Below are 24,134 nucleotides of genomic sequence, written 5' to 3' on the forward strand. Positions count from 1 at the left end.
TTGTGTGGAGACAGAAGCTCTTCTGGGGGAGGCGGGAAGTGGGCTCAGCTGCGCCTGCTGTGTGACAGCCAGCGTCACCTCCACTGCGGTGCCCCACCCGGCCCTCTGTGTGAGCCACAGCCTCTGGAACCTTCCTCGACCTCCTCGCGTCCCTGAAAGCCCCACCTGCTGTGTCGCCGTCCCCGGGCTGTCCACTGACGCCAACAGTCACGTTGCAGTGCTGGACAGAGGCCTGCCCGGTACAGCAGACCACCGGCATGGCTTCGAGCGCTCCTGGTGCTTGTCTGGAAGCTGAGCCGGGTCCCCACGGTTGGTGCTGCCGCAAGTCCGTTTTGCAGGTGTGGAAACCGAGGCACCCATCACAGCAGAGTGCAGGCAGGGGCTCGAGCCCAGGGCTTCTCCACGGGGGCACCCAAATCATCCCGCAGTCGGGACCTCGGCACCAGCAGGACGGGGGAGACGCTGCCCCAGCGCTGGCCGAGTTCCAAGTCGGCCGCCCTGACTCCACGTGCGCAGCACACTGCAAACTCTGATACCTGTGACAGGTGCTTCTTCCTCCAAACCCAGTTACAAGATGAATGTGACTCAATACATCCTTTTTAAAGAAGATTTATTTATTTACTTGAGAGGTAGAGTTACAGAGAGGGCGAGACAGAGAGAGGTCTTCCATCTGCTGGTTCACTCCCCAGATTGCTGTAATGGCCAGAGCTGCGCCGACCCAAAGCCAGGAGCCAGGAGATTCTTCTGGGTCTCCCACGTGGGTGCAGGGCCCAAGGACTTGGGCCATCTTCCACTGCTTTCCCAGGCCACAGCAGAGAGCTGGATCGGAAGAGGAACAGCCAGGACTAGAACCGGTGGCCATATAGGATGCAGGTGGAGGCTTAGCCCACTGCACCACAGCGCCCACCCCTTACCAGATAAATTCTTAATCAGAAATCGGAGGTGTGACGAGTGTGTTCAGAGAGCCAAGGACGTCCTGAGGCTGATGTCAGTGATCTGTCCTTGACAGGAGGACGAGTTTGGGAAGAAAGGGGTCTGGAGGGTGGCAGGCATGGGGGCTCACCTGCCGGTGCACTCGATGGGGGGGCTCATCAGCCGGTACACTTGGGCGGCTCACCTGCCGACGCACTGTGGGGGGGTCAACCTGCCCATGTACTCTGGGAGGGGCTCACCTACTGACACACTGTGGGGGGGTCAACCTGCCCATGTACTCTGGGGAGGGGCTCACCTGCTGACACACTGAGGGGGGGCTCACCTGCTGACACACTGGGGGGGCTCACCTGCTGACACACTGAGGGGGGGCTCACCTGCTGACACACTGAGGGGGGGCTCACCTGCTGACACTGAGGGGGGGCTCACCTGCTGACACACTGAGGGGGGGCTCACCTGCTGACACACTGAGGGGGGGCTCACCTGCTGACACACTGTGGGGGGGCTCACCTGCTGACACACTGGGGGGGCTCACCTGCTGACACACTGAGGGGGGGCTCACCTGCTGACACACTGGAGGGGCTCACCTGCTGACACACTGGGGGGGCTCACCTGCTGACACACTGGGGGGGGCTCACCTGCTGACACGCTGGGGGGGCTCACCTGCTGACACACTCACTCTGGTGTCAGCTGGCATCGATGACCAACAAAAGGCTCTACCCAGGAACATCTCCAGTGCATCGAGGTCAAGGCACGGGTTTGTAACACTGACTCTCAAGAGGTCAGGACACAGGGGTCGTGAACCTGACTCCCACGAGGTCAGGACACAGGGGTCATGAACCCTCACTCCCACAAGGTCAGGACACAGGGGTCGTGAACCTGACTCCCACGAGGTCAGGACACAGGGGTCATGAACCCTCACTCCCACAAGGTCAGGACACAGGGGTCGTGAACCTGACTCCCACGAGGTCAGGACACAGGGGTCGTGAACCCTCACTCCCACAAGGTCAGGACACAGGGGTCGTGAACCTGACTCCCATGAGGTCAGGACACAGGGGTCGTGAACCCTCACTCCCACAAGGTCAGGACACAGGGGTCATGAACCCTCACTCCCACAAGGTCAGGACACAGGGGTCATGAACCCTCACTCCCACAAGGTCAGGATACAGGGGTCGTGAACCTGACTCCCACAAGGTCAGGACACAGGGGTCGTGAACCCTCACTCCCACAAGGTCAGGACACAGGGGTCATGAACCCTCACTCCCACAAGGTCAGGACACAGGGGTCGTGAACCCAACTCCCAAGAGCTCAGGATGTGGGGATCGTGAACCCAACTCCCACAAGGCACTGAGGACAGGACACAGGGGTCATGAACCTGACTCCGGCGAGTACAGGCTGTATGAAGCAGCAGAGCGCGACACAGAACAGTGTGGAGATGGACGCAGCGGGCATCAGAATGGGCCCTGCTGAGTGGCCTCTGTGGGCAGCACCGTGCGCCCGGGGGAGCTCACTGTGGGACGAGCACACTCATTATTCTTAGGACCCCCCGGTGAGCACAGGAGAGACGGCGCCACATGCAGTGAGCATCATAAAACGCCACCCAGAGCCACATGGGCGACGGGGTGGGGTCAGCGGGCATGGCTGCCGCCAGGGAGGGACTTGGGAAGAGCACCTGCGACTCCAGACCCCGATGCCGCGAGCGACCCTCAGACACGCGGCCACATGTAACAGATTCCTGCAACTCCAGACCCCGATGCCGCAAGCGACCCTAGGACACGTGGCCACGTGTGACAGATTCCTGCAACTCCAGACCCCAACGCCGTGAGCGACCCTAGGACACGTGGCCACGTGTGACAGATTCCTACGACTCCAGACCCCGATGCCACGAGCGACCCTAGGACACGTGGCCACGTGTGACAGATTCCTGCGACTCCAGACCCCGACGCCGTGAGCGACCCTAGGACACGTGGCCACGTGTGACAGATTCCTGCGACTCCAGACCCCGACGCCGCGAGCGACCCTAGGACACGTGGCCACGTGTGACAGATTCCTGTGACTCCAGACCCCGACGCCGCGAGCGACCCTAGGACACGTGGCCACGTGTGACAGATTCCTGCGACTCCAGACCCCGATGCCGCGAGCGACCCTCAGACACGCGGCCACATGTAACAGATTCCTGCGACTCCAGACCCCAATGCCGCGAGCGACCCTAGGACACGCGGCCACATGTAACAGATTCCTGTGACTCCAGACCCCGATGCCGCGAGCGACCCTAGGACACGCGGCCACGTGTTCTTCAGCCACCAAGGACGCTGCTTCCCAAGCGCTGATGCTCATTCTTTATAGCTGAGTCCACGGAATGCGAAAACTCAGAGAAGCTTCGCAGTTTTCAAAGCCACGGAATCAGCGTGGCCAGGGCTGCTGCTGTGCAGTCCACGCTGCAGCCCCACAGTGGCGCCCACAAGCGCTGACCACCAAACGCAGCGGCCTTGGCTCCCACCACGCGGCCTTGGAGCCCTCGGAAACCATTTCCTTTACGTGGAGACCTGCTTCCTGGCACGTCCACTCCGGGACTGCTGCCCTGCCCTCCCCTCCCATCTGGGGAAGCCTCCGGGGCTGGACGCGCATGGCCCATCTTAGTTGGTATCTGATTTATGATGAGGAGAAAAGAGAGCCACACTCGGGGCTGCTCCTCTCCCCCAGTGTACAAGTCAGCAACTGTGACCGTGGGCTGCAAACTGGCCAGGCCCTGTGACACAGAGGTCACTCACAGAGGTCACACATGGATACTCACTGAGGTCATACAGAGGTCACATACAGAGGTCACACAGAGGTCACTCATGGAGGTCACACATGGAGGACACACAGAGGTCACTCATGGCCACTCACTGAGATCATACAGAGGTCACATACAGAGGTCACTCACGTAGGTCACACAGAGATTACTCATGTTCACTCACAGAGGTCACACGGAGGTCACTCATGTAGGTCACAGAGGTCACATGGAGGTCACATAGAGATCACACATGGAGGTCACTCACAGACACAGAGGTCACACAGAGGTCACTCATGGTCACTCATAGAGGTCACACATGGAAGTCACTCATGGATACTCACAGAGGTCATACAGAGGTCACTCATGTAGGTCACATAGAGGTCACACATAGGTCACATAGAGGTCACACATGGAGGTCACTCACAGACACAGGGGTCATATAGACGCCACATACAGAGGTCACTCATGTAGGTCACACAGAGGTCACAGAGGTCACATGGAGGTCACATAGAGGTCACTCATGGACACTCACGGAGGTCACTCACGGAGGTCACACAGAAATCACACACAGAGGTGCTGATTCACACTCAGCTCTGCTCTGCACACCTCACGGGGGCACAGCTGCAGGCGTGACAGACGCCCAGGCGCACATTCCCTCAAGGTGTCCCAGGGAGTGGGAAGGGATGGCCAGACCGAGACACACACAGAGCATCAGAGAGGGCAGAGCCGGCCACGTGGCCGAGAGCAAAGTCTGAGGCGGGACCGTGCTGGGCCAGCCCCACACCTGTGGGGAGCCATTGCACGGCGCCCTAAAGATGGCGCCGGCTCCTTTCCCCCGGAAGGACTGGCGAGAAACAAACATCTCCTAATAAGAAGATGTTTGAGCTCCCTTCCGGCTTCCGCGTTGCTGTACCAATCAATGCTTGCCACTTGGCCGCTTTTGATTGGTGCGCGGATGGCTATAAGAGGGAGGGGAGAAAAAAGGGCGCGGTATTAGAAGTTTGAAAGAGGTTCCTGAATAAACTGCTGGAAGAAGAGTTCGGGTCGTGTCTTCCTTGCTGGTCGAGGGACGCGACACACACCCGACCCCAGAGCCACGCCCTGCTCCTCGTCTACACCGGCTGGCGCCGAGAGCACCATGGTCTGCATGCGGGCAGTGCCGCGCGCTCGGCTCGCCAGGAGCTCAGCCCACCACTGCCACCTCCAGGCCCTGCGTCCTCGTCCCCACTGCCTGGCCCTCAGCTTCCTTGGGGAGGGTCGGCGTGGTAACGGGCGCCCACAGACCCCAACTACGCACTTCCTTGCTGGAACTCAGTGTCCCCCACGGTGCTTCTCCCTTCCACACCCAGCTGCGTCACCAGACGGGGAGGAGTATGTGTAGGTCCAGGGCCTGGGAGCACCAGGCCACACACGCCATCCTGCCTACACTCAGGGAGCCAGCAGCAACCAGCCGAGCAGAGAGGGCACTGGGCTGTGCCAGCGTGGGCACCCAGGGCATGGGGAGAAGCCCCAGGGCAGGGTGGCCAAGCGAACACTGCCCGGGCATGGGCGGGCGGGCGCCTGCTGGGCCTCTGTGTCAAGGAGCTGGGGGTCCCACCTTCACCCTCCCCCAGTCAACCTGGCCCAGAGCCCCCAGGGCCACTCCCCTTCTCAGGCTATGTCCCAGCACAAGCAGGAGGGGGCTGGGTGCTGGCTCTGCTGCCACCTCCCACTCTGTCCCCTCTAATGGTCCTGCCCTTCTGCTGGACCCCCAGGCAGGTTGAGAATCCCCGTGGGACCCCCACTGGACTTGCGAAGGCAGCCCCGGGGCAGGGAGTCCAATTCCGTGGCTCCCCTTGCACCACCCCGCCCCCACCCCCATCCCCCCGGACTTGCTGCTCTGCCCCCCATCAGGTGCCCTCTGTGGGGGGGGGGTTTCCATGCCTAGACTGGGCGGCCACGCACCTGCTGTCTCTCTCCACCTGTCCCAGGCTGCCCTGGGCTCTCTTGTCTTTGGCCAGGATGTTGAGGCCACACCCACACCGTTCTCCACACACCTTGCAGGCTCCCCCAGGCTCAGGCTGCACGGCCTCACTGCGACCACACCGCTGGCCCACCTCACAAGGCTGCAGCTTCTGGTGTTTTTATTTTTTTTAAGATTTCATTTCTTTATTTGAGAGGTAGAGCTACAGACAGTGAGAGAGAGAGAGACAGAGAGGAAAGTCTTCCATCTGCTGGTTCACTCCCCAAATGGCCACCACGGCTGGAGCTGTGCTGATCTGAAGCCAGGAGCCAGGAGCTTCTTCCAGGTCTCCCACGTGGGTGCAGGGGCCCAAGGACTCAGGCCACCTTCTACACCTTCCCGGGCCATAGCGGAGAGCTGGATCGGAAGTGAAGCAGCAGGGACTACAACGGCCACCTATGGGGTGCCAGCACCGCAGGCAGAGGATTAACCCACCGCGCCACAGAGCCGGCCCCTCTGGTGTTCTTGAAAGATTTGTTTGTTTGAAAGTCAGAGCTACAGGGAGAGGGAGAGACAGAGAGATCGCCCATCCACTGGCTCACTCCCCAGATGCCCACAACAGCCAGCCAAAGCCAGGAGCCGGGAGCTTCCTGCTGGTCTCCCACGGGGGTGCAGGGCCCAAGCACTTGGGCCGTCCTCTGCTGCCTTCCCAGGCTGTGAGCAGGGAGCTGGATCGGAAGTGGAGCAGCCGGGACTGGATCCGGCGTCCATTAGGATGGTGGCGTCACAGGCGGCTTTACCCGCTAGGCCACAACAGCAGCCCCTGCATCTTCCGGTCTTAGTCCTTACGTAGACCCGGCACATTCAGACGCTTGACCTCCTTGTCAAAGGAAAGCGAGGCCTCCTCACTCGTTTTCACGCTTCTACAGCCCACCTGCGACTGCACAGCACTTCCTTTCCACGCGCCCTGTCACGGGGCGAGCAGCCACCTCGCTTTTCCTGCATGACGAATGCTGCTGTCCCCGTCTTGGTAGAGTTCCTCTTCACTCATTTCCTCACCTCCTCAGACACGACAGTGCTGTTCTGGCCTGAAAATCTTCTACCCTTCTGTGGCACAACACGTAATTCCTACACGCACGTGGGAGGAGCGCCCCAACTTGCAGCCACACAGCGGAGCAGAGGTGTGTGTCTGCCCATGGGAGTGGCATCGTTGGGGAGGGATGGATGGAGGGCTGAGCAGACACACGGCTGGCTGACTGGCTGGCTGGGTGGGTGGACGGACGGATACACGGCTGGCGGAGTGGCTGGCTGGCTGGGTGGGTCGACAGATGGATATTTGGGTGGATAGATGGGTGGCTGGGTGAGTGGGTGGGTGGGGGCTGGATGGACAGATGGGTAATTGGGTGGACAGATGGATGGGTGGTAGATGGATGATAGATGGGTGAGTGGTGGATGGATGGATGGATAGTTGGGTGGACAGATGGATGGGGGTGATTGGTGGGTGGTGGTGGTGGATGGATGGATGGTGGATGGCTGGGGGGTGGTGACTGGTTGGTGGGTGGGTGGGTGGGTGGTGGACGGATGGATGGATGGATGGGTGGAAGAGTAGATGGCTAGATGACTAGATGGGTGTGGGGGCAGAAGGAGAAACAGATCATGGACACAAAGAAAAATGAGTTCATTGGGAAGGGCCAGGAAAGGGTCCCGGAGGAGGGGCAGGGAGCGCAGGGTCTGAGCAGGCCTGGGGGGGGGCAGGGAGCGCAGGGTCTGAGCAGGCCTGGGGAGGGGGAGGGCAGGGAGAGCAGGGTCTGAGCAGGGCTGGGGGGGGCAGAGAGCGCAGGGTCTGAGCAGGCCGGGGGAGGAGGGGCAGGGAGAGCAGGGTCTGAGCAGGGCTGGGGAGAGGGGACAGGGAGCGCAGGGTCTGAGCAGGCCTGGGGAGGGGGGGCAGGGTCTGAGCAGGCCTGGGGGGGCAGGGAGAGGGAGGGCAGGGTCTGAGCAGGCAGGGGGAGGAGGGGTCACTGGATGCTCCAAGCAGAGGGGCTGCTACAGAGGCCAGAGGAGGCACGAGCCGGGAGTGGCCCTGCCTCACAGGGCAGAGGTGGGACTGCTCGGAGGGCGAGGGAAAGGGGTGTGAACGTGGGCTAACGTGACGCTAACGCTGCCCAGGCTGCCCATGCCTGCCTGGTGAAGGAGACCCCAGGGACCCGCGGTGGATGCCGTGAGGCCAGCGTGGAGGCCGCAGAGCTGCCCACGGGGTTGGAACGCGCGAGGGAGCGAGGCCGTGGGCAGGCGCCCTGCTGTCTGCGCGCCTCCCGCCTCACCTCGGGCTGCTGGAACTCTTCCACAGCGGGAAAGCAGTGGGGCGCATGCTCAGCTGCTCTGTGCACGGCCGTGTGGCTGCCCCGCCCCCACGCGTCACCGCCTCCTCCCCATCACCGGCTTCACCGGCTGCGGGACCCTGAGTAGTCAGCGTGACGCGACGTCGGCAGCACCTGTCACCGAGCATCCTGAGAAGTAAATCAGAGACCTCGGTATTGCCTCTTTCTGCTCAGAACCCCCGGGAACAAGATCCTCGCACGACACTGGGCACACGCGACTTGTTCACCCATGACGCCGGCGTCCACGTGTCTCTTCTACCCAGAAACCCGAACGCCGCCGTGCGAACTGGCTGCCCGGCCTCTCACGCTCACCTCGCCCGCCGTGTGGTTTCCAGACCAAGAAGCCACGATTCCTGGGGAGCTCCACCGCCAGGCTGAGGACAGGAGGCCTCCGCTGGACGCCACGTGGGGCGGATTTAGCCAGCAGGGCCGGCACGGGGCCAGGAGGCTGCGGCCACTGCATCTAAGGCTCTTAGATCAGGTCACGACCTCGGCTTGTGCCGCTGGCTGAGGCACCCGGGCGCCGTCTCCTCTGAGAGAGACGTGCCTTCCTGCAGGGAAACTGCTCATCCCCACGCTGGTCTGTCTTCTGCCACTGACAGAAGGCGGCGTTTGGAGTGACAAGGGACAGAGGTTTACCAGTTAGCTCTGGGGGCCGGGAAGCCAGCGAGCAGGGAGCAGTGGGCATCCTGCAGAGACCAGTGCCAGACTTGGGGGTTTGTTCCAGATTTGGAGGACCCGTTCCTTCTGAGAGTCCACATATTCAAACCTGCACCCCCACCCACTGCCTGCTAAGCCCGGCTCCCAGTCCCCTCCCCAGGACAGGGGCAGCCAGCAGCCCAGATGGCACAAGTGACACCGAGGGCGGTGCACACCAAGCTCCTCCCTCTCATTCCTCACAACCAATCTGGCCGGCTCAGCCCTGTGTCCTGCACAACCCCCGCCCCGGTCCCGGTCACTGCAAAGCTGCCGCCCAGCTGCTCCCGCCTCCCCAACCCCAGCCCCGAACGTGACTCGTGGGGGCCCTGGTCCAGCCTGACCTGGACACAGACGCGCACGCTGTGACAACCACATGGGGACGCCCTCTGTGAGCCCAGGAATGCTGGGAGCTGGAGGGGCCGGGCCAGACCCCCCTCAGCCCCAGGAGGAGCCAGCACGGCCCACACGTTGATCCCGACTCCCATCCGGAACTGTGGGGAAGCCCCGTCGCGGTTTAAGCCACTCAGCAGGCAGGCGCTGCCCCTCCCTGCCGGCCTGGCCGCCTGCGGTGCTGTGAGCACAGTAGCACTGAGGGACAGCTGGGACAGTGGGGGTCGTGCCAGGCACGGCAAGGGACGGGGGAGAGCAGGGGACACAGTGTTCCCAGGGCACCCTGGGAGGATCACGCGTGACCTGACCAGGCTCCGCCAGTCCTCGCACCTGCCACCCGGAGGTGGGCTGGGGAGCAGCATCGGAGCACCTGGCCCCCCGCTCCCCTTCCCGACCCAGAGGAGCTGCAGGAGGCTGTAGGACGGGCCCAGGACCCTGCCCGCAAACCACCTGCCCACAGATTCGTCTCCCAGGTCTGCAAGCTGGCCTCAGGGCCAGACCTCAGCACAGGTGCACAGTGCAGCAGGGGGCGCTCGCGAGCGACTGTGGCAATGGACAGGTAGATGTCATTGTTCTTTTTATCAAAAAATAAGGCTCTAAAGACCATTTGGGAGCCTTAACTTGTGCAGGAGAGCTGTGATTTCACTGACTGCTCACACCTGGACAGCACTGTCAGAGGCCAGACGGACACACACCCTGGTGTCCGGACGCTCACGCAGCCGGGGGACGCACGGCCATCTTGTTCCTGCGGGCTCAGCCGTCTGCCCGGGGACAGGACCACCCTGTGACACCCATGACACATTCCTCACAACGTCGCAGTGGGTGTGGGGCTGGCCCAGCCACGTTCCTCTCCACGTGTGCCGAGCAGCTCCAACCCAGCGCTGCCGTCTGTGTCAGAACACGTGGCTTCGCCAGGGCACACGTGCACTGCAGCCAGGCTGGAACCCCGGCATTGCTGCGGCCAGAAAACCCCAGCGGGAAACCCCGGTTCTTACAAGTCTCGGGGTGCAGCCGAGGTGCTCGGGGCTGCCCGTGACGGGACAGCCTGCACCGTCCGTGGGCGCCGGGGCTCAGCCCTAGTGTTTCATTCTTCATTGACAAAACTCACGGATTTGAGAAACTGTTCACCTCCACCACCCCTCACGGGCACAACATTTCACCCCCCCCCATCCCATGGCTGCCGCTGTGGGATTCCCACGTGCTTTGTGTTTAAAACCAGACATGCGAGGTACACACACGTGGCACGGCGTGATGGGCATGGTGCCCCACGTGTGTAGACACCAGGGCCCCTCCAGATGGGCGGGTGGAGCCTCTGCAGAAGTTCTTTGTTCCTCTCCCACACACGGCCACAGGCAACCCTGGACCTGCCAGCACACGCCACGACGGAGGGGAGTGAGGCTCCAACACGCGTCACAGACGACTCCCAGAGGACCGCGGCCACGGGCAGGGGCCCACAGGGCGGGGGATGATGGCCAGGGAGCGAGTGCAGCCTGGGAGCCCTGGGAGGTGTGAGGGCAGGCCCAGAGGGGGCAGCACACGTCCTGGACATGCAGGCCAGAGGCAGGATTGGCACAGGCGGGGCTGAATGTCCACGGGTGGGGCCAAGCTGTCTCAGGTGTGGGGCCGGGGTCCCAGGGGCTCCACAAAGAGGGCCAGGGCCAGCCCCACAGCAGGACCCCAGGACAGTGAACGCCCTCGGGGGAGCCTCACGTGGTGCAGGCCCTGGGGGCAAAGACGAGACCGCATGTCCACTCAGCTTCTCCCTCACTCGCTCCCCGCCCCTCAGCAGCGTCTGCTTTGCTACAGAGACTGCAGCAAAGTAGCAGGTCTGCCAGGGCCACAAGTTCATGGTCCCTCGGGCGTCCCCAGACACCTCAGTGACAGCAGCGCGGCAGAGGGCGCGGCGCTGAGCCGGGCGGGGAAGACAGCGCCATGCAGTCCACGGTGGGACAGCTCCCGGCCCCCCACTCCATTTGTTCAACAGGAAAATGGCCGACGGACCCTCCCGGGCCTTAGAACAGGGAAACCCCCGCAGGGCTCACATCAGACCCCACCCCACCCCCACCCCACCCCACCCACGGTGACAAGAGGCGGGCTTCCGCTCGAGGTCAGTCCCCTTGCCTGCGGGGTCTCAGGACTGGAAGGCAGCTCCCCAGGCCTTGCCCTGCCCTCCCGAGCCTGAGTCCCACCCCCGTCGTGCGCCCACCAAGGGCACAAACCCACTGGGCGCTGCTTGCTCAGGGGCTTCCCCGGTGATCACAGAGGGAAACGGAACGGGGGAGGGGTCTTCTGCTACTGTGAAGGCTCCCAGCCTCGTCACTAAAGGGCAGGTTCAGCAAAGCACCTACGAGTGAAGGCTCAGCTCCGCGGACGCACGCCCCACGCACGGGCAGCACGCAGCGGCCTCCGTGGCACGAGTCTGGAGCCCAGCGTGAAATGCAGGCAGCACGGTCACGCACGGCCCGACACCACGCGGCTCCAGGGAGGGTCGGGCCCTCCAGCGTCCGGGCCCCTGCCAGTCCTGGTGCCATGCTCCTACCTCGGCCAGGAGGAGAACGCTGGGCCCTGCCTGGAAATTCACCCACACCGGTCCACGCTGACCTGTCTCCCCCCACGGGAAGCTTGCAACGTGTTTCTCCATCTGTGGCGGCTCTGTGCCAGCACCCACGGCACACACAGCCTCTGCCGGCCGCCCGCCTGCACAGCCGCTGAGCACCACGGCAAAGGGAGCTGAGCGGCAAACAATGGGGTGCACAGGACATGGCCTCTCAGGGTGTCTGTGGCTGTCCACCCGGCACGGGCATCGGTGGACTTGCCTGAGAGCCACCGAGGAGACAATGGCGTGCGTGTCCAGTGGGCAGTCAGCCGCATTACGGCTCCCCAAGCAGCTCTCCCACCGTCTAAAACACACACACACACACACACACACACACGTGACTTCTGGGCTCCCTGAGCACCGGCGGTGACGTCACTGCTGGAGCAAGCCCCCTGGGGGCCCCTCCACCTCCCACCAGGGCCCAGGGGGGGTCCACGTTGCCCCTCACTCATGCCAGATCCTGACCCAGCAAAGCCCATCTCAAGTTCCAGAAACTGGGGGCAGCCGACATCACCCGGCCCTATCTCCTCCTGACCCACATCCACAAAAGCCACAGTCCAAAGTGGAAAGTCGTCTTCAAGAAAAGTCTGGGCGAGACCACCCCACCCAGTGTTTACCGCGCTGTAACCACAGGTTTGCCCTGGAAATCCACCGGGCCGGTGGGGGCGGGGAGGGCGCCACACCCGACGCAAACACCTGACTACCCACCGGTCTCCCAGGTAGCGGTGCGCACGGCACAACACGCAGCCACACCAGACAAAAGACGGCGACTTACGTTCAAAGCGCTACCACTCTCGCCTCCTCCAAGGACCTCCAGCTAGCGGGCACATCCCCGGCTGCAAGATGAGCTCCGTGTCACTCATCGCAAGCCAATAGCAAGACGCGAGCTGTGGGCTCGGGGTCTGCCCCAGCGCAGGGCGGCCGCCTGGAATGGCTCCGGGGAGCGCGGGTTAAACAGAGAGCGAACGCCCCATCTCCCATTCCTCCCACTCCTTACTCAGGCCGCTTTCCAACATCTGCCGCAGGCCTAAGCTATATTTGGTGGAGAAAACAGAAATACACACAGTCAGCCCGTGACAGCTGCCCCGCCCCCGCCCGGCTCCCGCACCCTCGTGCAGGCCGGGGCGTATTCCAGAGCGCGGCGCCCGCCCGGAGCTCTGAGGACGCGCATGCCGCCGATGTGCCATCGGCTGGACTGCTCTGGGTAGAAGCAAATCCCGCTGCACACGCAGCCCGCCAGGCCAGGGCTGGCACACAGCGCGCACCACGGGCCGCGTCTCCCCGCAGCGCCGTGCCCGGAGCCGGCCCCGCAGCCCCTCCTACCCGTGCGCCGGGAGACCGCGCGCAGCCTCTGCAGCGTCTCCTCCAGGGCCATGCCTTCGTCTCGCAGCCAAAACCTCATCCTCCGAGACTCCGACCCCAGTCCTGGGCGGGCTCGCGCCGCGCCGCGCCGCGCCGCTCCCGGGGCGCTTTCTGGGCGGGGCAGGGCGAGTGGGGAGGGGGCGCGGCTGGCAGGCGAGGAGGGGGCTACGGCTGCGCGTCCCGGGGCCGCGCGCGCACGCCTCCCTGCCCGGGATTGGTCCCGCACCTCCGGGAGGGGGGTGCGCCCTGCGCCGGCGGGGGCGGGGGGCGCGCGGCGGAAGCGGAAGCGGCGCGCCAGCCCCGCGGGTCACCCCTGCGGCCACCTGGGAGTCAGGTGAGCGCGCCGAGGTCACCTGGAAGCCTCATGTGTGGCTGCCACCCGTCCCCGAGAAGTCGTCGGTGCGCACCGCCGCGGTCACCTGGGGCTCCTGCGCGCGCACCTGCCCGGGCCACCTGGAAGCCCCCACCGCGGGGCCCTGCCCGCAGAGCTGCCCCTCCCCCGCCAGGCGCCTGCCCGCCGCGGGTCGCAAGTTGCCCAGTGGGCCTACCCTGCCCTTTACCTCTGGCCCTCCCCGGGCAGGTGCACAGGCCGCAGCAGCCCGGCGTGCCCTCTCCGCGCGGCCTCATGCCCAGGTCGGTGGGCCCGCGGGTTGCCAGGTCCCTCAGTGGGAACGTGGTGGACCGAGGGGGGACCAGCTGCTCCCGCTGGGGGCAGGGGCCATCGCCTGTCCAAGGACGCGGGTCTGTGTGAGCCAAGGAGCCTGGCGGGCACAGGGCTGAGCGACCTCACCGCGGCTGGCAGGACGCCAGCTGTGCATTCGACACCCCGCCGCGCCCACGGAGTCCAGGCCCTCGCTGTCGCCACGCTGCCATCTGAGACCTGCGCACCAGCACTCGCCCCGGGCACCTGCACCCTCTGTGGTTTGCTGCTACCAGCAACGCCCCTCCCTCGGGAAGAATCAGGAGGAAGTGTTGCCATGAATGGCTTAGGAAACTCGAGCCCGGAGCAGGTGAAGGGCAGACAGCAGCTCCTGTGGGTAACAGCACGCCTGCACTGCCATGACCAGTAACACACATGTGTGCACCGACCCAGTGCCCATACACGTGTGTGCACGCACAGTGCCCATACAGCGTGTGCACCACCCCAGTATCCATATACACACGCGTGTGCACCCACAGTGCCCATACATGTGTGTGAACTGTTCATGTCCATACACACGTGTGCACCGCCCCAGTATCCATACACACGTATGTACACATCCATGTCCATACACACGTGTGCACCATCCCAGTGTCCATATACACATGTGTGTGCCTGCAGTGCTCATGCGCGTGTGTGCAGTCCATGTCCATATACGTGTGTGTGCACCTGTAGTGCCCATACACATATGCACCACTGGTGTCCATATACACACGTGTGCACGTGCAGTGCCCATACATGTGTGTGGACCATATCAGTGTCCATATACACGCGTGTCTGCAGTGCCCATACACATGTGTGTGCACCGTCCCCGTGTCCATATAGACATGTGCACACATGCAGTGCCCATACACATGTGTGCACCATACCAGTGTCCACATACAGGCGTGTGTGCGCACAGAACCGATACACATGTGTGTGCAGTGTCCCAGTATCCAATAAAACATGTGGGCCATCGCAGCTCCCCACGGCCTGTGCGTGTCCACCTGTGAGAGCATGAGAGTGCCCCTTCCCGGGTGTGGAACGCGCGTGCCCAGCCCAGGGTGCTGGCCTTTCAGCCCTGCTCTACGCCCGGGCGCAGACGGACGTGGCGCCTTTTTCCTCACAGAACTCACAGGTCTGGGCCGAGAGCAAGATCTGGAAACACACGCAGCATAAACAAGAGGTGTGCCAACCAGAAGCAGGAAGCTGTGGGCAAACCATGAGAAGGTGCTTTTAAAAAGTCATCAAGGGACCGAGCTGTGGCACAGTGGGCAAAGCCGCTGCCCGCAGTGCCTGGGCCCCGACACCCTCATAGGAGCCCCAGGAGGAGCTCCTGGCTCCTGGCTTTAGATCAGCCCGGCTCTGGCCATCGCAGCCATTTGGGGAGTGAACCAGCAGATGGAAGACCTCTCTCCCTCTGCCTCTCCCTCTCCCTCTGCCTCTCCCTCTCCCTCTCCCTCTCCCCCTCCCCCTCCGCCTCTGCCTCTGCCTCTGCCTCTCTGTAACTCTGCTTTTCAAGTCAATAAATAAATGCTTTTAAAAAGTCATCAGACCCTCTGCGTGTCAGTTTCACTTGGTCCTGAATCCTCTCATCAGATAAGGGAGGAGCTGGGCTGGACCTGAGCCCTTGCCCGTGTGACCGACATCGCCTGGGCTGCCTGCTGTGCCCACGGGACACGTGGCCAGGACTGTGCCGGCGTGGGCCTCGCTGCCGCCGCTGGCCGACCCATGGGCCATCGGGCTCCCAGGCTGCAGTCAGCGCCACGAGCCCGGACATCCCGTCAGCCACTTTGTGTGACAGCAGCGCCACAGTCCCCCCACACAGGGCGCCGCGTGCTGCCCCTAACGCAGGAGGAGCTCCTCACGCCGCGGCCCTGGCCGGCTATTACGTCACGGGTGACCTGTTACAGCCTCGTGGGCCCCACCGGGAGCGACACTGCATTCCACGGGGCCAGACTCACTGCTCCGTCTGTGGAGGGATGAGAAGCACCCCAGGGGCTGCCCCGCCCCCAGCCGCGCCCCAGCCTCCGTCACCTGGAGGGCGCCCAGGCACCTCTGCCCGGCAGGCCTCCTCTGGCCTCTCACCTCTCCTTGCCCACCCCCCAAGCACCCTGAGTCACCCACAGGCCCAGGTCTGGGCCGCCTGAGAGTGTGCAGGTGACCCTGGCCACGGCTCTCCCACCCTTACAACCAAGAGTGAAGCCAAAGACAAAAGACAAAGCCTCCCCCTGCCTCGGGCCCCTCCCGGACCCACATAGCCCCGCCCCGGTGCATGCTGGGCAGTGCCCACTGCAGCGGCCGTGCAGAGCTTCCTGTGAGGTGCTTTCTAGAACCTTCTGAGTGAAGCAGGCTGCCCCTGCAAGGTGGCAGCCTCACCCAGTCAGGAAGTTCTGGGGAGGAAAAGACCAAGGCCCCCGGAGAGGAGGGAACTGTGCCCCCGCAGCTCCACAGGCTTCCTGCCCCTCCCCAGCCCAGCCACAGCCACAGCCCCAGCCACAGCCACAGCCACAGCCACAGCCACAGCTGTGGCCTCCTGTCCCATCACAGCTGTGGCCTCCTGTCCCAGCCCAGCCATAGCCACAGTCACAGCCACAGCCACAGCCACAGCCACAGTTGTGGCCTCCTGTCCCGTCACAGCCACAGCCACAGCCACGGCCTCCTGTCACAGCCACAGCCACAGCCACAGCAGAGGCCTGCCCTGCAGGATTCACACCTGCCGCCTCCACAGGGCTGGGAGTCTACCCCTGGGTCTGGCCTGTCCACCTCCCCCAAGCTTGACTGGGAAGTGAGGGCTCACATGCACACAATGAAATAAGGTGAAAAAATTATAAATAAAAACGCAATGGCTAAGTAATGGCACTGGCACCTGCTAAAGACTGATGAGGGGCAGCTCCCCTGGGCCCCAGGCCCTTCCTAAGCGCCGTGTGGAGTGAACTCACAGTCCTCAGTGACCTAGGACCTGGCTGGTTTCACCCTGACAGAACCAGGCACAGAGAGGCTCGGCAGCTCGCCCAAGGTCACGCAGCGCTAAGTGACTGGTACGGGATTCACTCAGGTGTGCGTACGCGGGCACAGCTGTCTGCCTCAGGGACACTGCTGTGCCCACAGGACACACAGTCACCCCACGACACGCCCAGCAGTGCCACAAAGAACCTGGGCCCATGTGTTCCGAGGGACAGCCCTGCCCAGCAGAAGAGGAGGGCAGCGCCCGGGAGGCCGGGTAGGGCGTGAGGTTGCACCTGGATACCGATCGCGCTTAGCAACCATTCTGGGAGCCCAGCCAGGAGAGGAGGTGAGAAATGGGAGCTGGCGGGGGCGGGTCCCACTCAGCTGCAGGATGTAGGCAGCTGGCCCTCCGTGGACCCACCACAGTCAATCCCACACACTCACCAGGAGCTAGGCTTACCCGGCGGGCATCATATGCAGCATCACAGAAGGACACGCTGCAGCCACAGCCCCGATTCCCACGGCACGCAGGGAAAAGTGGAAACCCGCCCACAGGTCCCAGGCAGCTGGGGCTGGCTCCAGGCAGCACTGAGCAAAGCCACTGCCCCTTCCCCTCAGGAGGCCAAGACCCCAGGGGATGCCAAGGGCGCCCGTGGTGCAGCCTGGGGACCAGCACAGCACCTGCTCCCTTGGGACAGCATGGTGCTGGGAGCCCAGTCCTGGCCACTCCCACGCCCCAGCCATGTGCTCTGCACACACAGACCCGTGCCCCAGCCTCGTGCTCTATACACACAGACCCGTGTCCCAGGCGTGTACTCTGCACACAGACCCGTGCCCCAGCCATGTGCTCTGCATACACAGACCCATGTCCCAGGCGTGTACTCTGCACACAAACCCGTGCCCCAGCCATGTGCTCCATACACACAGACCCGTGTCCCAGCTGTGTACTCTGCACACAAACCCGTGTCCCAGCCGCCTGCCCTGCACACAGACCCATGTCCCAGCCGCATCCTCTGCACACACACACCAGTGTCCCAGGCATGGGTGGCGGCTACAGCAGGCTTCAGAGGTGGGGGCTGGGGAGGAAGGAAGGGGCGGGGCCGTGGACGTTTGTCCCTTTTGTGGCTTTGCCCAGCGAGGAAGTCTGGGATGTGCATCAACAGAGGCTGTGGGAGAAGCAGGCCCAGGACGGGGTCAGGTGCCTTGTGTGCGGGGCTTCCTCACCCCCACAGAAGCGGCCGCTGGGACGTGCACTGCACCAACCAAAGCCGAAATGTAAAATCAGGAAACAAAAACCCTCCCAAACAAAAACCCTCCCGGCAGCCCCGGCAGCCAGCCGCTAGGGTCTCCTGTCCGTGGGTCTGGTGCACCCTTCGACGAACTTGTAACAATATTTATCTTTGTAGCACGTGTTTCTCTCAGGAGGATTTCATGTCCCCACATGCTTTTCAACAGCTGGGTGAATACTCCCTGCTGCGTCAAAATTCGACTACTTGGGTTTTCTTAGTATTCTTGGTTGTCCCTGATACGGTGGCAGGGACACAGGGAAGAGACTCACTCCGACTGTTTGGTTCAGGCCCCAGAACTGCAGAACCAACAGTGCCACCGCACCTGGAGCTTCGTGAGCAGGCATCCCCGCAGCCACACGCGGAGCCACGGATCTGAGGCTTTCCTTTTTGGGGTCCCCGGGGAGAGCCCCCACATCCATGCGGGCAGCCACAGCACTGCTAAGGAGGGCTTGTCCAGTAAGAACAACGCGAGCCTTAGGCTGGCAAAAGTCCGTTCCCCTAGACCAGGGCGACAGCGGCTGCCCCCGTGCCAGGCAGCAGGAACCACGTCTCCAGACCCAGCATCAACGCAGGCGGCTGATGGAGACGCGCAGGTGTGCGCCACAGTGGGGGACAGCTGCCGGGGGCACACCAGCGCTGTGACATCCGACCACCTTCACGGAGGTGCCAGCCCAGGCGCGGGCCACGGGGGCCTCAGGAGGAAGGGATGGGCCCCAGGCTCGGGGCCGAAGAAGGGAGCGGTGGCCGTGGTGCTCCTGCAGCCGCAGGGGGCCTCCCTCCTGCCTCCCCACCTCGCGGCCGGCTTCTCTGTCTGCCTCCTCAGGGCCCCTACCCCAGTGTGACCCCATCTTAGGCACTCCCGTCTGCAGTGGCCCTGTTTCCAAACAAGGGCATGCTCACAGGTGCTGGGGTCAGGGCACATGGCCCCACCCATCACGGTGGGCGACAGCCAGGATTACCTGGAAGTCAGACAGGGAGGGGCAGTCGGTCTGAGGGTGGGGCTGGCAGCGGTGTGACACAGAACCCAGCACCCATTGCTCTGGGTCCTGGGGACTCCCTGGTGGTCCTGATGCACACGACAAGGCCTGGCAGGGCTGTCATGGGGCTCCCTGCCTGTCCACGTCATCTTGGTGCAGGGGACTGATGGGGCCAGCGTCTCCCAGAACGGGCACCCCACTGAGCTCCTCCCCAGCCCTGGTGCCCACTGTGGTCCCCGTGCTTGTCACTCTCAGAAGGCAGCAGGTGTGGCCAGGACCTGGGCTGGACGCATGTGGGGCTGGGTGAGTGGCAGGAGGCCGGCCACCTTCTCCCCACCTGCTGGGACTTGAGCCAGGGCTGACGACAGAGACGCCCAGTTCTGGAAGCAGCGTCTGCCCTGTGTGAGGGGCGTGGCTGCAGGCGGTCCCCAAGGCCAGCAAGAGGCCCCAAGGGAGCCCAGGGACCTTCCATGAGGAAGCTGGTCTCTGCCGAATGCCACCTGTGCTGTGCCACCAATCCCGAGCCGTGGGGCAGAGAGCAAGAAAGGGGTGCCACCAGACGGGGCAGGAGTCCACACTGGCTGAGGTTTGGGGAAGACAGGTCTGTCCATGCTGTGTGGGTCAGCCAGAATGGGCCACTCCCCTGTGAGCCCCTCCCGGGGGACACGGACCCCACCAGTGCCACCTAGGATGGCACAGCTGGCCTCGGGACAGACAGCACACCTCACCCAGATGGCAAGTCCATGAGTGTGTGTGCATGCATATGTGCATGTGTGTGCATGTGAAAACACCACATGTGTGCGCGCACATGTCACATGTGTGTGCGCACACATGTCACATGCGTGGCCTATCCCTGCCCAGCAGAGCAGAGCTGCCCAGGGAGGATGCTGGGAGTGACGGGTAGGCACAGGCCACCGCCGTGTCCCCCCAGTTCCGTCTGAGCCTCGGAGCCGGGGCGGGGGTGGGCGGGGGTGGGTTGAAGCAGAGGTTTCCACACGGACGGGAGTTGGCTTTCAGAAACTGAAGAAGGTGGACAGGCCTGGCGTCAAAACCCAGCCGCGCCCAGGTCCTCTCCCGGAGGTGCGGAAAGGGCTGGCTGAGCCACAGCAGGCCAGGCTGTGCGGCTGGTGCGCGTGGGCCTCAGCACTGTGTGGACGAGGAAGCCGAGGGGCGTGGGGCCCTCCCCAGCCCCCTCCCTGCCTCGGGGCCTGCGGGCGCCTCTGAGCACAAGCGGCTGAGCACCTCGGGGTGTGGGGCCGCAGCTGCGCCTGCCTGGACACCGCCCTGAGCCTCAGCTGAGTGCTCTGGGGACCAGGGGGAGCGAGGCAGGAACACAGCACGCTGGGTTCAGTGGGAGTCTCGCAGGGGCCCCAGCAGCCACCAGCGCCGGGACTCTGTGCCACAGCGCTCCCTTCTGGAAGGACCTGGGCCAGAGAGAGGACAGTGCTACTCGGGCAGTCTGTGGGGGGGGGCCCTAGGCTCAGCCCTGACACTGTGGGCACCACGGGGCGGGGACCAGGGCTCAGCCCTGACACTGTGGGCACCACGGTGGGGGGAGGGGGGGTCAGGGCTCAGCCCTGACACTGTGGGCACCACGGGGCGGGGGTGGGAGGGGGGGGACCAGGGCTCAGCCCTGACACTGTGGGCACCACGGTAGGGGGAGGGGACCAGGGCTCAGCCCTGACACTGTGGGCACCATGGAGGAGGGGGGCGGGGACCAGGGCTCAGCCCTGACACTGTGGGCACCACGGTAGGGGGAGGGGAGGGGACCAGGGCTCAGCCCTGACACTGTGGGCACCACGGTGGGGGGAGGGGGGGTCAGGGCTCAGCCCTGACACTGTGGGCACCACGGCGCGGGGGTGGGAGGGGGGGGACCAGGGCTCAGCCCTGACACTGTGGGCACCACGGGGTGGGGGGGAAGGGACCAGGGCTCAGCCCTGACACTGTGGGCACCACGGGGGGGGGGGACCAGGGCTCAGCCCTGACACTGTGGGCACCACGGGGAGGGGGGAAGGGACCAGGGCTCAGCCCTGACACTGTGGGCACCATGGGGGGGAGGGGAGGGGACCAGGGCTCAGCCCTGACACTGTGGGCACCACGGTGGGGGGAGGGGGGGCCAGGGCTCAGCCCTGACACTGTGGGCACCACGGTGGGGGGAGGGGGGGCCAGGGCTCAGCCCTGACACTGTGGGCACCATGGGGGGGAGGGGAGGGGACCAGGGCTCAGCCCTGACACTGTGGGCACCACGGTGGGGGAAAGGGGGAACCAGGGCTCAGCCCTGACACTGTGGGCACCACGGTGGGGGGAGGGGGGACCAGGGCTCAGCCCTGACACTGTGGGCACCATGGGGGGGAGGGGAGGGGACCAGGGCTCAGCCCTGACACTGTGGGCACCACGGTGGGGGAAGGGGGGGTCAGGGCTCAGCCCTGACACTGTGGGCACCACGGTGGGGGGAGGGGGGACCAGGGCTCAGCCCTGACACTGTGGGCACCACGGCGGGGGGGGGACCAGGGCTCAGCCCTGACACTGTGGGCACCACAGGGTGGGGGTAGGGGACCAGGGCTCAGCCCTGACACTGTGGGCACCACGGCGGGGGGGGGGGACCAGGGCTCAGCCCTGACACTGCGGGCACCACGGTGGGGGAAGGGGGGGTCAGGGCTCAGCCCTGACACTGTGGGCACCATGGGGGGGAGGGGAGGGGACCAGGGCTCAGCCCTGACACTGTTGGCACCACGGCGGGGGGGGGGACCAGGGCTCAGCCCTGACACTGTGGGCACCACGGGGGATGGACTGCCACTGCAGGCCCTTGGGGGCCAAGGCTGGCGCCAGGAGCGTGGAGCCCGATCCAGGCCCCCCGTGTGGATGGGAGACACCCGATCAATCACTTGAGCCGTATCTGCTGCCTCCGGGGTTCCATTCGCAGGAAGCCGGGCCAGGAACTGGGTATGAAACCAGACTCTCCGGCGTGGGATGCGGGTACCCTAGCCCCTGGGCTGACGCCCACCCGCAGACAGGGCCTCCCCAGCCTGACGGCCCTGGTGTGGAAGCCTACACGGCTCGCCAGTCTGCCACAGCGGCCCCGGCACCGCGGGCCCCCTGGGTCCTGTGAGGAGGCACTCACGCAGGACTGCACAGCTGTGAACAGCCCTGCGGCCAGAGAGCCACCGGGTGTGGGCATCCCGGCCCCAAGGATGTCCCCAGCCGGCTCCTTGGAGCCCAGTGTGGCAAAAGGGACCTAGAAGATGGCACCAGTCTGGGTCTTGAAATGGGAGACGCCCTGCCGTGTGTCACAGGGTTGTGATGGGATAGGAGGCCCAGGGCAGGGTGGGTCAGGGGCAGAGGCCAGGGACATGCAGGCAGCCCCAGGCCTGCAGGAAGGACCAGCATGGCCGACACCTCAGCTTTGGGGCTTGCGGCTGTGGCTGTCATGTGTGCCGTTTCAGCCGCTGTGGGTGGGGCTTTCAGACACTAGAACCTCCCCTTGGAGAACCATGGCCCCGCCCCCACCCCCACACACCAGCAAGGTCCAGGGAAAGCAGCTGCCATGACCACGCACCCCGAGCTAATCCCGAAGCAGGGGCACAAGGAGCCTCTCGACTGTGTGTCCAGCCGGTGGCCTGCACTGCTCGGAGCGGACGGCAGGGCCCCAGCATGTGTGCTCCACGCCGGTGCTGGGTGACCAGGAGCACGGACATGGGCCTGGTGGCACAGGGCCAGGAGACACTGCCCAGCTCAGCCTCAAGCTCGCTCTCCAGGGGTGGTCCCCAGAGGGGCGGGGCTGTCACAGACAGGGAGGCCGCAGGAGAGGCTCTGCTTCTGGACGGGCTGCCTTCCAGGGGTGGACACTGGCGGGGCAGTCCCCGCCTCGGCTCCAGGCGCTGGGGGCCAGGGGCCAGATGTGTGCCTAGTCCAGGCCGTGCACCCAGGAGCCAGCAGGCGGGGTCCTCGCCCCTCGTTCCTGCCACGGGCCTGCCCTTCTGCCAGCAGAGGGAATCCCTGTGGACCAGGACGGGGCGGGGGCCACACCGCTCGCTTCCTCCTGAGCTCAGCCCCCACCTCTGGTTCTGGCTCAGCCTAGCCTGACATCCAGGGGGAGGCAAAATCCGGGGGCCGTGCCGTGCACCTGAGCCTCTCCTGGAAGCCCTGCCCCCACCCAGGTTCCCGGAGGAGGGGCTGCCAGGTGGCCCACGCACCGCCGTCACACAGACACCCCGCTTTTCAGCTGTCCGGTGCCCCCTGCCTCCATTATTACCACCTGAGGGTCAGACCTGGCACACACCTCCCGGTCAGCGGTCACCAGCGAGCTGCCCGTCCCCGAGGAGGGCTGGCAGCACTGAGGCCCGCACGTCTCTGCCCGCCTCTGGATGGCCATGGATCTCCGGCACCCGGTCCCGAGATGGGGCGGCCAGTGCCGGCAGCACAGCCCTCGGGCCGACTTCCTGCAGCCCCGTGTGAAGGTCAAGTCCACCAGGACGTGGATGCTCAGTCTACGGCCTCCTGCACTGCAGCCGGGGAGAGAGCCACGTGCCAGCAGAAAGGAAGCGGAGAACAATGAGGAGCGGGGGAGATCCGGGGCATTCCGGGAGCCCCCCCCCCCCCCGCAGGCCCGCACTGACGCAGGTGCCTGTTTACAGCACAGGCGCTGGAAGCCGCACCAGCGCACGCTGTGTGGACGCTCACACCCGGAGCAATCCCACGCCATCGCTGCCCTGCAAACAGGCCCTGGGCAGTGCACAGGACTCGAGAGGAGAGCACACGCAGGCTCGGCTCCCCAGAGCTACAACCGCGGGGTGAGCTGGAAAACATGAGGCAGGGAGCGCGCGCTGCTCTCGGGCTCCCTGGGAGACAGACAGGGTGCCGGCGTGGAGAGCCGCAGTCCCAGACGCGAGGGAGCCGGGCACTTCAGACTTCTGAACCTTTCCACGCCTGGTTCACCTGACAAGCGTTACTTACGCAGCCTTAGCGCGAAGGCTGCATCTCCAGAGCTCAACACCAGGTCGGGGAAGCTGTCACCACCCGACGTCTGTGTCAGCTCTTACCTGGGGACCCGCACCGGGGGGGGCAAGCACCCACATCTATACCCTGCACCCCCATCCAGCCCTGCACCCCCATCCAGCCCTGCACCCACATCCAGCCCTGCACCCACGTCCAGCCCTGCAGCTCCTGC

The 24,134-nt window shown here is 64.5% G+C and overlaps 1 protein-coding gene across 5 annotated transcripts in view; it reads right to left on the reverse strand.

The window, feature by feature from the left end:
• MCF2L (MCF.2 cell line derived transforming sequence like) overlaps positions 1-24,134 on the reverse strand; it is a 137,826-nt gene that overhangs the window by 95,163 nt on the left and 18,529 nt on the right. Inside the window, exon 1 of one of the 5 annotated variants that reach the window (XM_089303365.1) lies at positions 13,634-13,883. The exons of 2 other annotated variants lie outside the window; for them this stretch is intronic. In XM_089303365.1, coding sequence (XP_089159491.1) covers positions 13,634-13,700 — 67 coding nt within the window. In that variant the 5' untranslated portion in view covers positions 13,701-13,883. Of the gene's footprint in view, positions 1-12,486; positions 12,683-13,034; positions 13,237-13,633; positions 13,884-24,134 lie in introns of those variants that run through there. 2 more of the 5 variants (XM_051841710.3, XM_051841711.3) reach the window with 2 other exon arrangements.

Source organism: Oryctolagus cuniculus, chromosome 9, assembly GCF_051225735.1.
Source record: "Oryctolagus cuniculus isolate XC-2025 breed Fujian yellow rabbit chromosome 9, ASM5122573v1, whole genome shotgun sequence".
NCBI lineage: Eukaryota > Metazoa > Chordata > Mammalia > Lagomorpha > Leporidae > Oryctolagus > Oryctolagus cuniculus.